The following is a 15,427-nucleotide window of genomic DNA, read 5'->3' as shown; positions in this document are numbered from 1 at the left end:
CACAGTTTTCTTCTGTAATGAATTTCAATCTAAGATAAATTTTTACTTAATTTCTGTCTGTATTTTTATGTCTATAGCTTATACCGAGTACATAAAAAATAAAATTAAAAAAAAGTTTTGAAAAACTGAATACCATTTTAATATACTTGCAGCTTTTAAATTGTGATTTTTTTTAAAGTAAATGAATATGTAAATTTTATTTTACAGAATAAGATGCACTTTGAATTATGAATTGAAAATCTGTGAATTTTCTTTTCAGAAGATACAAGAGAATTGTCTGCCATACAGTATTAATGAAAATGCTGAAGATGCGGAAGAAAATATTTCTTCATCTGCTATCAGCTGTGAATCAAACCCCATTAAAAGTTCTCCTAAACCTACAAAATCAAAAAAACATAAGAAAAAGTCAAAGAAAAAGAAAAAATCTAGTAGTGTTAGTGTATCTCCAATTCTTTCTTCTGTATCCAAAAAAGAAGAATTTGCTCACCCTGTATCAGAACCAGTGAATCTTCCTCCAGAGAATGATAATATGCCAATACCAAAACTTAAAATAAAACTAACTGTTCCAGATCCAGTTGCCTCTCTGTATGCACCCACTATTGCTGATAAAGTCAAAATGGGAAGGAGAGGCCAAAATGGCAAAGTTTCAGAATGTACATTGCGAATGCTAATGAAGCAGCATGAAAATGCTCAGAAAAGAAATAGAAAACTAAAAAGTAATAAAAATTGTACCTCAAAAAGCCAAGTAAGTGACAGTGTTAAGAGCAGTGACATCCCTAATTCTCAGAGCAAGAAATCAGTTCAAATCAGTTCAACTGAGGAAAGCTTCTCTAATGTGGAAAATTCTATTCCTAAACCTGATTCTGTATGCTATGATGGTGATCATAATGACTGGTTCAATAATCAAAATTTTGAAACTTTGACTGACTTACCAGCTAACTTTATGGATGAACATAGTGATTTTTACCAAAACAATGTTAATGCTGTTCATTCTTCATATGTAGAAATTTCTCAAGTTAAGTCAACTTTTGAGAATTTTGATGATCCACTTGTTACCAACCGTGATGCAGAGCATTTCCGTAATACAAAAATAAAGGGACGTGAACAACGAAATCCTACATCATCTGCAGACAGTTTTCAAGTACTTGATTCTTTGGATGCTAGTTTTATTAACAAACTGCCATCTACATCAGGTTTTGTTCCTGCTAATACATTTTCTTCAAATGTTTATTTGAACATTCCACTTCAGAATAGCACTGTTAGCACAGCTCCGGATAATAGTCACGTTAAAAATGAAATTTCAAAACTTGAGACAGTTTCAATTCATAGTAAGTATTTAATTTAATATTAACCCTAGAATGCTAGCCTGCGTAAATTTTACTCACACAAGAACGAAATGCACACGTAACTTTTAAACTCTGCACATTATCTCCAATATCACTCAGATATACTACCTACGTTCTTTTGTATTTAAAATGCAGTTGTAATTAAATGTGTTATATTTCCTGTCTTTCAGGAAATACCCTTTACTACATGTAAAGGGTTAGTATTCTAGGGTTAAAAGTTTTCTTTTCCATTACTTAAGTAACTTTAAAATAGAACCATTAGAATATATTAGAATTAATATTTTTATTGACATAATTTGTAAAATGTGTATCTGATATATTATTCTTATAAATTATGTAATTTGTTTGTAGGAAATTTTGTAATAGAACTGTAAATTTAAAGCTATGTGTGTTGAGTTGTTTACACTATTTTGAAAGCATTAATTCTCTCAGTAAAAGCATTTAATTTATAATCCAAGATTTAGTTCATTTTAACTTTTAATCTTTGGATGGATCTGCAGCAGTACAATTTATAGATGTATCATCATGCTAAATATGGATTTCCCATATTTTGCAAAAGTAAAATGTTTCTGTGAAACCAGATGTAAGCCAAAATTGTGTAAAGTGAAGAAGCATTTATACTTAATTTATATCGAAAACATTTCTGATCTCTTCCAGGTCCACAAAAATAAATAAATAAATAAATAAATAATAAGCTTCTGTAAAAGCAGAGCAAGTAAATTATCAAAAACCTAAAATAACAGTAAAAACAATACGATGAATTCACAGCCTAAATAAAGAGAAATGAAGTGCCTAAATTAGATGATAATGAGTCTGTTGAAAGGCTACAGGATGATAACTGTGATAGCGATATAGTAACCCTCCAAGCGGCTAAGCTGTATACATATGCTCAAAATTATTTGTCATGATACCTGTAAGTCCATAACCATGCATCTTGGAATGTGTTCAGACAGTTTAGGTAGGATATGTATATAAAATGGAAGAAAGGGAATGTAGTAGGAGGGTGATTTTGGAATTAAAATCAAGAAAATACCACTAACTTAAGTTCATTCTGGGACCAAACCTGTTGCTGCTTGGTGGTTTAAGCTGCTGAGATATTTAGAAATAGATGATGGATAAAGTCTGTGCTACTCTTTCTCTTGCTAGGGTATAGAACAGAGTTTACTCTTTGGGGTTAACACAGCTACAACTCCTCTATTTGCCTGCCTCGCTATTAATAACTGATGTGAAAGGCTTGGAATATGTTTGATTGGTATTTTCCTCCTCCCTAGCACCTGTAGTTTAATACTTTGTAGGAAATCAAACAGCCTCCAGACGTACCCTAAACTTGCATACTATTTTATAGTTAGTCACATTTTTGTTCAGTTATGGCATAAAACAAATGCTAAATGACATTTCTGCTTTTAATTCTCCCACCTAATTAAAACATACCTTTTCTCTCCTGATTTCTTACATAAACTTGTAATAGAAATAATGTAGGTCTTTTGTAATGTAGATCTTTGAGTGATCTTAGTCAATATGAAATATTTTTATTTGGTGTCGTTTATCATTAGGATGATTTACATGTAGAAGTATCTATGATGTCACTTTTTATTTATTTCTTCTTATATAAAATATAAAAGAAATTTTGAAGGGAAAAAATAAAAGTATAAATATAATTAAAAGAAACTAAAAAAGTGTAATGATTATAATATGACTATATTTAAAAATAAGGATATAGTTAAGATTACATTCTGGCCAGTTAATTCTGCAAATGGTAAAAAGCTAGTCCCTGGAACTTGCCTCTTACGGCACTTCAAAGGCTAAAATGTTAGCATTGTTAAGAACTTTGACCTCCCAAACTCTTACAACAAATTACTTTTTTATTTGTCATTCTGCAGTTTATTGTTAATTTCAGCAAATCCAGATGTATGATATTTTTGCTTTCTGATTATTCATTAATGTTCTGTGTTTTGATTGTTATGATGATTAATGAATAATCAAGATTTTAAGGTTTTTGATTTGTTATCTCGAGCTGATCTAACTTTTTAAAGAAATAACATTTTGAGTGAATTCTGTGCTTTAAATTGATAACGGAATCACCGGTTTTATGGAAACAAGGTGGTTTATTTTGTTAAAAAAATAATATGTATTTGTATTTACATCTCATATAGCATTGCTCCAGAATAATTTTAATGTTAAATGTATGCCTTAGTGGTGCTATTTTATGCTAAACATGTTACAAAATTATAATGTTTGGAAGGTGAAATTGACACATTTGGCAAATATTGCATTCCAGATTTCAAGCTATCATACACATTTCCAGTAAGGAACTTTAAATTATTTCAAATTTTGTCATTAACAATTGAGTGTGAAGTTAAAATTTTTTGAGATGTTAGAATTCAGGCTGTAGAACATAAATGGGTACTTAAAACTAATACTTAAAAGAGGACAACAGTTTCATCTTTGTAATGCCTTAGCAAGACAGTAGGACTTTTTGATACATCAAGAGCAATATTTTCCAGAATTATGTCTGTATTCCTAAAAAAAACCTGTGACATTTTAATTATTAAGCTACATCCTCTTTAATTTCCTTTGTTTCCAATGAATTCGTATCTTTTCGCTTAACTAAAAGTTTGAAACTTCAGAAACGCAGGTGAGTCATAAAATTGAACTAAATGGTATATTAACAAAGTATCTTGTCATGCAATTAAAAATTTAACAAAACCACTGTTATTCAGGACAATTTAGAAATCAAATTCTTATGTATTATATATATATATATATATATATTATGCATATATTATATACAATATGTACTATATAACAAATAACTTCAGTGTGTAATGAGCATAGATTCATCTACTGTGTCTTCTAGCAGTATGCACTAACAAATTCAGAATCGCTCTGAACTAGATTGCTATACAAGTAGACAATTCAGTAAATAAACAGCTTTCAAGCAAGCTGCTGCAGCTCACTTTGTAAACTGGAAATGGGCTTGTTGTTCAAACTCAAACTAATTTTGCATTCTGGTAATGGCTGATGAAAGAAATAGAAGTTAAAAGAAAGAATTAATATTAAAATAAAATGTTAGTTAAAATAATCCTTGTCAGATGAAAAGCTCATGCAATCTGAGTAATTGCTGAGTTAAGACAAAGCTTTGTGAAGAGGATTCTAAAGTATTAATAAGAATTGTACCAAAAATATAAATTCATAAAACAGATATATATATAGAAACTTGTAGACAATAGACAAGGTGTCTCGCTGTACTAAGGTAACAAACTTGTTGGAAGGGTAGGGTAGACCCATACAACTCATAATTGCATAGCAATGTGTTTGGAAGGAACATGAACGGATGATAGTGTGTACGAAAAACATCACGAATGAAAGGACTCTGTATAAGTGAATATGCATTTTAATAATAAATGTACATCCACAGAAGTAGCAAGTAGATGATCGAAGTATCTTCTATAAGCTGTAATGCTTAGAAGATCTTACATTTCTGATGTGTTGAATTTTAAATATTCTGAAAGATTTCAGGTACTGTGATAGATGCAACTAGTTCCTTTGTGCTGTTAACAATGTCATACACAAATGTTTTGTTATGTCCCAGAATTTCAGGCGTGATAGGTTTTGGTGATTGAACTGGCTAGTGTACTGGACCATCATGCCCATTCCACAGCTACCCAAATATAATGTCTAAATGGCCCCGTTTACTAAGTACATATTGGCCAACTGTGCATTCTTATAGTCATCCATCTTAGCACCTCTGCAGTAGTGTGTAAAATGAAGCTTGCCTGTGAGAATGTTTAGACCATCATCACTGCATTTGAACCATTGCATCAGGAAAGCACTTCTGCATTACTTTAAAGCTCTGCTTGCATGCGTCCTGCTTTTTCTTCAAATCTGTAATCCTGGTACCGAAACATGAGACACCTGTATATATAGATAGATAAATATACAGGATGAAACTGAAAATGTGGGCAAAACTGTACGAGGTGATAGAATGCAGCTATACCAGCAATATTCGTCATAGAAAGTTTGAGTGAAACACAAATGGCAAGCTGTACCTCGCATTGTAAATGGTATCATCCGTGACACCCAGCAGCATTTTCTATCATGGATTGCCAAGGGGATGGTTGCTTATACGAACTGCAAAATTCCCAGGGTGATGGATTGGTCGAGGCGGTTCCGTAGCTTAACCACCAAGATTACCGTGTCTCTTGTATTTGGACATATCCTGTGGAGCCATATGACAAGTACAAGTGCACCATTGAAATTAATATTGATCTAGTCTCCAGGATCGCCATTGTTGCTGGTGGTACTCAGGAAATGTCTGGTGTCTTCGCAAATGTGCATTAGTCCCTATCCTGCAGGTGGGAAGCCTGCATTACAGCTGGTGGAAGGCCTTTTGAGCATGTACATAATTACATTCCTGATAATAAAATGTTTTCTGAAGTATCTTATCTCATTCTTTTGTTAATTCTTTAAATGTGACAGTGGAAAACTCGCCACTTGCATTCCAACAATACATTCTAGGACGAATATTGCTCGTATAGCTGTGTTCTATCAGCCCATAAAGTTTTGCCCACTTTTTCAAATTCACCCTGTATAGAAGGTGTTCCGTGTCTGCATAACATGGACACAAAATACCAGGGTTGTAGACATAGGCACACAGCAATATTTTTCCTAATATTTTTTTAATAAATATACACTTTTGCATCTTGCAAATCCATGTCTTTACTTAATAGGCATTAGGATAAATATTGTTTAACATATATTTGTGTGTATATATATGTAAAATACGTGACTTGGTCTCTTGGAGGATTGATTGATTGAGTCAAAGATTGTACTTTTGTCAAGCAGTTTAAATGCTTTACAAAAAATTATTTAAAAGCTTTCTCTTATTTTTAATATTTTTTCCCTCTGTAGTAACATGCAGAGAATGACAAACTCTAATGAATAAGCTCTTTCATAATTTGAGTAGTGATGTGTATTTATAGTTTCAAAATTATACAGAATTTTTATAATTTGCTTTCCTATATTAATTATATTTTATAGCTTTCCTGTATTATTTATTTTTTTATAGATTCATCGCAAGCTTGGGTGTCTGAAACTGTCTCATCAGGTGAAGAATGTTCTGTACAAGATTCAAATGATTGTTTTGAAAGTATTGAAGTATCTACTCCAGATTTGGTGTTGAAATTAGATGAACTAAGATCAGAATGCCTTTCACCTCCATTGAAAAGTCCAGAATTTCTTACCACAAATGGGAGAAAAGATAATAGTATAAATTCAAAAACAGAACATGTGAATATGACTGCATCTTTTCTTTCTCAAAATAGCAAAAGGCTACATGTCAAAACAAATAATTTGTCTTCACCTATCAAAGACTTTAATGAAATAACTCCTTTATATTTTTTGCCACAAAAAACAGTGCGTTCTCGAGATCGTAGTAGTAGTAGCAGTAGATCTTCTCATAGTGTAGATACACATTACTCATCTTCTGCTAAAAGTCAACATTCATCCTCTCTGAAAAGTCGGAGTGATCATTCGAGGTCGAGATCCCGATGTAGTAGTCCTGAACCTCATCGGTAAGTAGCTGAATATTTTCCATCTGATATGCTGATAAATTAATTTTTTTAATACCTGGATAGTTAGTGTGCATTTCTTTCCCCTTTCTCCCTGCTTTTGAGAATGAGTAAGATTAATTAGTATACATTTTAATTTTCAGTCAGTCTACCTTAATAAAAAGGCAAAGTTATGTCTTCACACTTATCCGCATTGAAACATATAAATTTCTGGCTATTTATCTTTATTGAAATATATGTATTTTTAAGATCTGGTATCATTTTTGAGTGAACAAACAGTAAAGTCCTTGCAGCATCTGTTTAAGAATAACAATTCTGTACTAGAAGAACATGAAAATTTTACCATCTTATGTTTCTTTTATTTTAACTGATCTACAACAGAGAATATCTTTTAAATTGAAGCAGAAACAACTATTTATTTTCAAGTACTTAATTTTTTCCCCAGACCAACTGAAAGCTCATTGTGTATAAACAAAAGTTTTCTTCTTAACAAGAATGTTTCTATATTATTGTGAGATGTGTGAATAGAAATTCTAGAAACTGTTTGAGGTTTCATGTGTGCATGAGAATGAGTGTGAGTGCAAGTTCCTAACATTCTTCGCGCAGAATTTGGCACCACTTGTATTCACAACTTCCAAATGTATGCTTTGTGGTGAGGTTAAAATGTTTAAGAAAATCAAGCACCCTGCAGATATGTGAGTGACAGTGAATTAAAAAAATGTGAGATTATTTAAGAAATGTGAAGACACTGATAAAGAAATGAAAATAACCGTTAATAAATGGGTATCATAATTAGTGGCAAAGTTCTGTATCATAATGAACATAAAAAAAAAGTTGATGTTCATTACAGTAAATGTTTAAACCAAGAAGCAAATTATATAGAAAAATAGAGAATTGTATAAAATCAGAATTTGTGTTTTGAAAAGTATTTATTTTAGTTACCTTGAAAAATCCTTCCTATCTCTAACTGCTAGTTCCTCCAGCTTATATATATATATATATGTGTGTGTGTGTGTGTATGTGTGTATATATATATTAGTATGTATCTTTACTAATATATACACATTGACAAAAATTTGATGCTATTTTTCCTGCTTTTTAACTAGTTACAAATGTTAATTAATATTTCAAATTCCTTTAGAACATAGTCATATTCAAAGAACATAATTGCTACGAAGAGTCTGTGTAGTAAAAACTTTGTAACTTTATTCACTGAGGTGCAAATACAAAGATATTTCAGACAGAAGCTCAGTGTTTTGAGCTTGAATACTGCTTACTGAATGATAATTGGCAAATGATAATTACATTTAAATTGCGTATAGAAAAATGCACTTTGGAGTTTAAACTCATCTGCCATATTTGATGCTATACTTAATGCAAAATAATATAGTATTATTTTATATAGATTTGAATGCATTTTGATTTTGTTATCAGTCAAATTGAATCCAGTTTCTTGCAGGGTTCGTACAGTTCTTAAAAGTCCTTAATTTTTTCAAAAATGATATTTGGTCCTTAAAAGTCCTTAATTTTGGCCAAAATGAATATATGGTCCTTAATTTTGCTCATTTGACATTTCTTATCATTTCTAATGATTGCCATTCTATATGTGAATTGCAATTTCTCATGAATATGGAATTAAAATTGCACGGCTCTTAACCAATCTGTTGGCGGATTTGCGTTGCAAACGATTGGGAAAAAAAAAAAAAAAAAAAAAACAATTAGCTACCCGAACGAAAGTATCGGTGTCTGATTGGCTATTCACCCAATCTTTCAAAACAGGTGTTATCTATAAATTTAGGCAGATTGTGACGAAAGCGTGAAGCCGGAAGTTCTTTAAGAGGCGAAAGTGATGATGAAGGTGCTCAAGAAAAAAAAAGGGGGGGATATTCTGAAAATATTTGCCAAAATTAGAGCAATCCCAACCTGGAAGGCCACAACCCTTCCGACGCCAATAGGAACGAGATGCCTGGAAAGTGCATTTTCAATAAACTGTGGCTTAATCAAGCTGACTACAAAGACTGGATATTGATGGATGGCAATCCTTAAATGTGGTCTTTGTTTGAAACAAATTGAAATTTTTCTAGAATGGGAGAGTCAGTGCTGAAAATTCACATGAAAATTAAGTTTCGTTTTATCATTTCAATTTGTGTTTTTACATGGTTTTGCTTAGCTTAATTTCTGTGTTTGTTTCAATTAAGCCATAAATTAATTTATCACCTTCTACGGAGTTTATTCTCTTTTGCACGTACTATATGTATGGGATATCGGGATTATGAGTTTATTTCTGCAGAGGGTCTGTTATCGATTTCGCGTAAAATCTGTTGGCTACATTTCGATTTTAGGTCGCCAAGGGCAAATTCGGTAACGCTAGCCGAGAAAAAGTGAAGTTCGGAAATACGTTTAGAAGCTTCAATAGACAATTAAGTATTTGATTTAAATCTATGTTGTTGATAGTAATGCATAATTTTTGCTAATGGTGATACAATTATTAGTTGAAAATAACTAACTAATTAAAAAAATTTTTAATATTTTTAAAGCTGAAAACAACTAATTGAAACTAATATTCCTGAATTAACTAGATGCAAAATTAACTTTCATGAATTACTAAAGTTATTGGGTAGAAGTTTAACTGAAAATGTACAAAGTCCGAGGTCTGGACTCGTCGGGACTTCGGCGATCCCAGATTTGAGATTTTTCCGGATATTAGATCATTTTAAATCTACTAAGATGGCACGTAGAAATTATAAAATTGAAAATATGAAATCGTGATTTATGAAATGAAGCATTTATGATTTAAAGGGTATCAAAATTTACAAAAGAAAAGAGCTTAATATTTATATGTTTACTTTATTAAACATTTCTTTTAATGTGAGTTGTTTGATTTGTTTTCTCTGCTAATACTTTAGACTAATACTATAGACATATAATTTCTTGTTCAGTTACTAAGTTCCGTTGTTCAAGTCCTGTAATTGCTGTGTCGAGAATTCCGAATAACTTGTCAATCAAAATTTTTTCTCGTTCAGTAACCTCTCTGTTACTTTCTTCACTATCGGTAGCTGTATTTTCTGGATTTAGAACCATACTATAGATTTCGCCCTTCGTTGATTGATGATTGGTCATTGTCATCGCAATGAAAAACTTCTGTTTAACTTCGCTAAATTCTGCCGCCTGGTGCGGCCATGCCAGATCTGGCGCTGGTTCTGGCTTTATGTGAATAACAAATCAGTTATTCTTAATTCAAATAGCACTAAATATAATCGTTTGTCCTATGAGTATCATTAACAAATTATATTTTTAGCATAAGGAAAGAAATTTCTGCTAAATCTCCCCTTGTCAACATTTTAGCGCATTAAACTTAAATCCGTAATCAGATAATACTCTGTTATTTAACGTCGCTGCTTGATTCATCACTCAAGTTGTCATCCGTTGATAAACATGCGGTTATGAAAGCAAAATACAATAAATAATTATTCGCGATTTCGGCATCAAGGATATAATGATGATGGATGACAATCCTTATAAAGCTAAATGTGGTCTTTGTCTGAAACAAATTGAAATTTCTAGAATGGGAGAGTCAGCGCTGAAAATTCACATTAAAGCTAAGTTTCGTTTTATCATTTCAATTTGTTTTTACATGGTTTTGCTTACCTTAATTTCTGTGTTTGTTTGAATTAAGCCATAAATTAATTTTTGATCACCTACGGAGTTTATTCTCCTTTGCACATATATGTATGGGATATCGGGATTATGAGTTTATTTCTGTAGAGTATCTGTTATCAATTTTGCGGGAAATCTATTGGCTCCATTTCGATTTGAGGTCGCCAAGGGCAAATTCGGTAATGCTAGCCGAAAAAATGTGAAGTTCGGAAATACGTTTTGAAGCTTCAATATACAATTAAGTATTTGGTTTAATCCTATGCACAAGGTATCCGTTGCATTTGGCAAGGGATTTGGCTACTTTTGGCAACTTAATGATGAGCAGTAAACGGGACATATACGATGAGTAGTTAAACGGGTCATTTTGGTGTTGGCGATAATTTTCAAAATTGCACCAAAGCTGCACCGTATACTAGAATTTTGTTAAGTATTTTTATAAAAGGAATACTGCTTTCAGAAGAATGTTATTGAATTTTAATATCGCATCAGTTATCCAAATAGTTGGTTGATATAAAATTTCATTGTGATAATGATTGAAATTATCTTTTGTTATTAAGCTAATTTCACCTATTTATAACTAGAAATTAAAATAAAATCTAAATTCTGAATAAAAAGTCAGTGTTGAAATGATAAGGAAAAATAAAAGAAACGGAAGATTAATAAATTAAAAGAAAATGACTGATAAGCGGAATGGTTGCTACACGGGGAAAACGTGTTCATGGTATTGCCAATATAGCATTCTTATGGCAATTTTAGCGATGTAACGGAATCTCTGCAGGAATGCTTGCCTAGAATATTTTGCAATGTCGCAATTTTTTATCGAGATAGTGCATTTTTTAAGTGTATATTATGCCTAAAAAAAATTCAGACATTTTTGTTTAACAATAAAACCAATTATTGTAGAATTTTTATCTTTGCTCCATCATTTGATAGATAAAGAAATAATGTTTTAATTAAAATTTTCTGCTGTGAAGTTCTGCTTTTACCGATGGTTGCAAAATGTCCCAGCAGTTGAAAGAGCCATTGAAATATGGGATGACTTGCTACTATATGTTAAAAAAGTTGAAATGGGGCAGTTTAAAAAAAAATTCATTAAAATCCTTCTCAAATATTTTGGAGGCAACTAAGGATAAAACATTTCTTATAAAATTAAATTTTCTTCTCTCTCTGCCGAAAATATTATTGCCTTTCCTTGAATATTATAAAGCGATAAACCACTTATTCCCTTTTTTGATGAAGATATCTTAAAACTTGTAAATGATTGCTTTTAGCACTTTAAAATTTTGGAACTAGAATATTCAAAAATAACTAAAGCAGAAAATCTTTATAAATTTAATTTTAATGATCCAAATTGTTATTATGATAAAAGTAAAGTTTATTTGGGATTCATTGCTGAGCAGTTAATGAATAATAAATGCCGCAAGAAGGGCATTTCACAAGCTGGAAATTTTGCATTGAAACAAGAAGGTCAACAATGTGTCTTAACAATGGTACAACACTTAATGGCGAAATGTCCAATAAATTCTCTTATTCGAAATGCATCTTGTATAGACCCACTGTTGATGGGTAAAAGTCCAGGAAAAGCCCAGAACAAAATGAAAATAGTTCTAACCGTATTTAACGCGGAATAAACTTGTTTTACAAGATAATTGTGATGAAATTCTGCTGCAGTTTGGAGAGCTTCTAGACAAAGTAGTTAAGACAAATTTACATGAATTTTCTACTTTTGATTCTCAAAATCTTTCTCTTGACGCATTTCTCACTTATTTTCATGATTTTCACTATTCTAAATTATGGAAAATAGTGAAAATGATTCTTATCTTGTCACATGGACAGGCCTTTGTGGAAAGGGGCTTCTCTGTAAATAAAGCAGTTGAAATTTAAAATTTAAGTGACTCATCATACATTTCTAAAATTTTCTGGAGGTATTCTTAATATCGAAATTAATAAAGAAATAAGATCAGCAGCAGCTTCGATAGATGCTTTTAGCAGATGAAGCCGAGACCAGCAGGAACATTGATTTGTTTATCAAAACAAATGAACTTAGAAGAATAGTTAAAAAAAAGGAAATAGACATAAATAAATTAGATGTTAAAATATCTGAAAAAGTTTCAGATTTTAAAAAAGCGTAAATATTTTGTATCTTTTATTGCATAGTTTATTATTCTAGTATCTTTCAAAAAACCAAAGAAATAAATTGTATGTTTACAAATCTGTTATTTTAATCTGCAAAATATTCTTACATTGCAATTATAATAGTAGTTGACTGTGTTTAAATAAATATCAAATAAGTTAAATAATAATCATGCAAATCTCTAAAATATCTGTGGCTGTTATTAGTGTGAAATACATTTATACAAGTTTTTCAAGAAATTATGTTCTTAATTTAATGTTATCTACTTCATAACTTGTAGGGAGTTAAATTTTCAGAATTGTTTTATGTTAAGTATTAAATTGAATTTAATGAATTTAATAAAAGTGCATAATACACACTTCTGTTAGTTTCTTAAATGGATAGTTGCTTTATTCTATTCGTTTTTTTTTTTTTTTTTTTTTTTTCTGATAGGTCCTTAATTTTTTCTTTGGTGGTCCTTAAAAGTCCTTAATTTTCATGTAAGGAAATGTGTACGAACCCTGAATAAGTTAAATAATAATCATGTAAATCTCTAAAATAGTGACTGTTATTAGTGTAAAATACACTTATACATGTTTTTCAAGAAATTATGTTCCTAATTTAATGTTATCTACTTCATAACTTGTAGGGAGTTAGTTTAATTTTCAAAATTGTTTTATGGTAAGTATTAAATTGAATTTAATAATAGTGCATAACACACACTTCTGTTAGTTTCTTAAAGTGAAATTACAAGCATGAAGTCGGTTGTAGGATAATTGCTTTATTCTATTCATTTTTTTGTTTGCTGATAGGTCCTTAATTTTTTCTTTGATGGTCCTTAAAAGTCCTTAATTTTCATGTAAGGAAATGTGTACGAACCCTGTCTTGCCATTAAATTTAATTCAAGGAATCCAATTAAAATATTTTTTGTTCTAGCTAAAAATAATGATTATATAATAATGGTATGTTTTATGTCAGAAAGTTATCAAAGAGATTAAAATGAAATGATAAATTTATTAAACATAAAAATTTAATTCTGTTTGGCATATACAAATGGCTTCTTAATAAATAGCATTTTGATTTTGTGTTTTTCTGTTTTTTCATGATATGAGATACTGCTAATTTTCCCCCTCGGATCCATCAGCAGTCTTTTTATGTACATAGATGTTTTTCCATGTTATTATATTTCAACTTTTATTATAAGATACTTCATAAATTTTGGAGTTCGTAGCATGGTTAATGGTTATAAGTATTTTAAAATAGCTATCAAATTTTTTGTAATATCACTTTGTATATAAAAGGTATAAGATAGTTAGTGTATATAATTAAGAGTGAGTTAAAAGAAATGAAAAAAAAAAGGGGGGGTGGGTTTAAAAGGAATACAAATTTGTTTCTCAGAAATAAGTACATCTGGCATTAAATATTTATTTTACTGAGCATAATGATTCCATACCCATAAAAGTTTTTTTATATAAACAAGTTGATCTATTATATGCAGCACAGCTAATATTTCATTTATTAATGAATACTTGTCAGTTGCATAGGTAAAGGGAGGGTGGTCCACCCTGGTCAGCATATTTTTAGGGACTACATATTTTGCATGAAACATTTTATGGTGTTAATTTAGAAAAACAGCAAAAGTCAGTGTCATATTTGCAAATTTCCATAGGACTATTTTCGATGGTTTTACCAAACCATCAGCTTCAGCTGCCAAAGTGCAATTTTATCTTAATTTTATAGTCGTTAGTCAGATGGATAGTTGAGGCAGATGAAGAATAATTAGATTCTAAATTGCCATGTGGAATTAAATTAAGAAGAAAAAGAGTTTTTCCTCTAGATAAAGTATTCAAGGAAATCGCCTTATGATTTCACCGCCCAACGGGCGTAGTGGTTACCGTCGCTAACTGCCGTGCCGAAGGGCTGGGTGTGAATCCCGGAGAAGGCATGAAGGCTTGTAAATGTGATAGTGACCGAGCAGCATTGGGGCATTCTAAATATGCAGCAAGCCAAAAGCCCTCTTAAGAGGTTGATGGTAGGGGAAGAGGGGTAGGAGACCTATACCCCATGGTGCTCCGCATCAAAATTGGAGGCAGAACAGTGAAATCGTACTGCCACCTGTAAGATGCTGAAGTTACCAACAACAGGCATAAACTTGCGCTCCTTGCCACGAGGAAATTCACGGGCTTGGGCTGACTATAGGTCAGACAAGTGAGCATTGGCAACAGCAACAACAACCTAATAATTTCAACTGCTGCATGGGCCCACCAGCGGCCGAGCGGTAAAGTCGCTGAACACTGGTAGTTTGGTCCGAGGTTCGAATCCTGCGAACGGGCTGGCTGCATGGGCGTTTTCGTGGTTTTCCCCGTGTGTAACATGTATACGAGCCAGTTTCCCTTAGAAAGTCCTCCACGAAAGGCATTCCTACCCTTAGGCAGATAGCCCTAGTGTGCTTTGCCGTAATTAAATAAACCAAACCAAACCAATCAACTGCTGCATGTATTTGTTATGCCTTTTTTACTTTACCAAAATTTTTGAAAGCAAATTATAAATATCAACTAAACTATCATTGTGAAGACTATAAGGAAGAAGTCCACAGTAAGAAAGAAGCATTTGAGAGTTTTATTTCTATTATTGCTATAAAAATCAAAATAGGAAGATGGAAAGGCAGTCCTTTGTTTTGAATTTTTGCAGTTTTTTTTTTTTTTTTTTTTTTTTTAAAATACATTCTCCACAACAAAGTT

The 15,427-nt window shown here is 31.5% G+C and overlaps 1 protein-coding gene across 1 annotated transcript in view; it reads left to right on the top strand.

The window, feature by feature from the left end:
• The window catches only part of LOC118199389 (uncharacterized), a 103,485-nt gene that overhangs the window by 52,456 nt on the left and 35,602 nt on the right, over window positions 1-15,427 (top strand). Inside the window, exons 5-6 of the mRNA XM_035371236.2 lie at window positions 260-1,328; window positions 6,415-6,919. Coding sequence (XP_035227127.1) covers window positions 260-1,328; window positions 6,415-6,919 — 1,574 coding nt within the window. The remainder of the gene's footprint in view (window positions 1-259; window positions 1,329-6,414; window positions 6,920-15,427) is intronic.

Source organism: Stegodyphus dumicola, chromosome 3 (genome assembly GCF_044657685.1).
Source record: "Stegodyphus dumicola isolate Sdum_Otavi_A_Nest chromosome 3, ASM4465768v1".
NCBI lineage: Eukaryota > Metazoa > Arthropoda > Arachnida > Araneae > Eresidae > Stegodyphus > Stegodyphus dumicola.
This window is presented reverse-complemented; position numbering and strand designations above follow the sequence as displayed.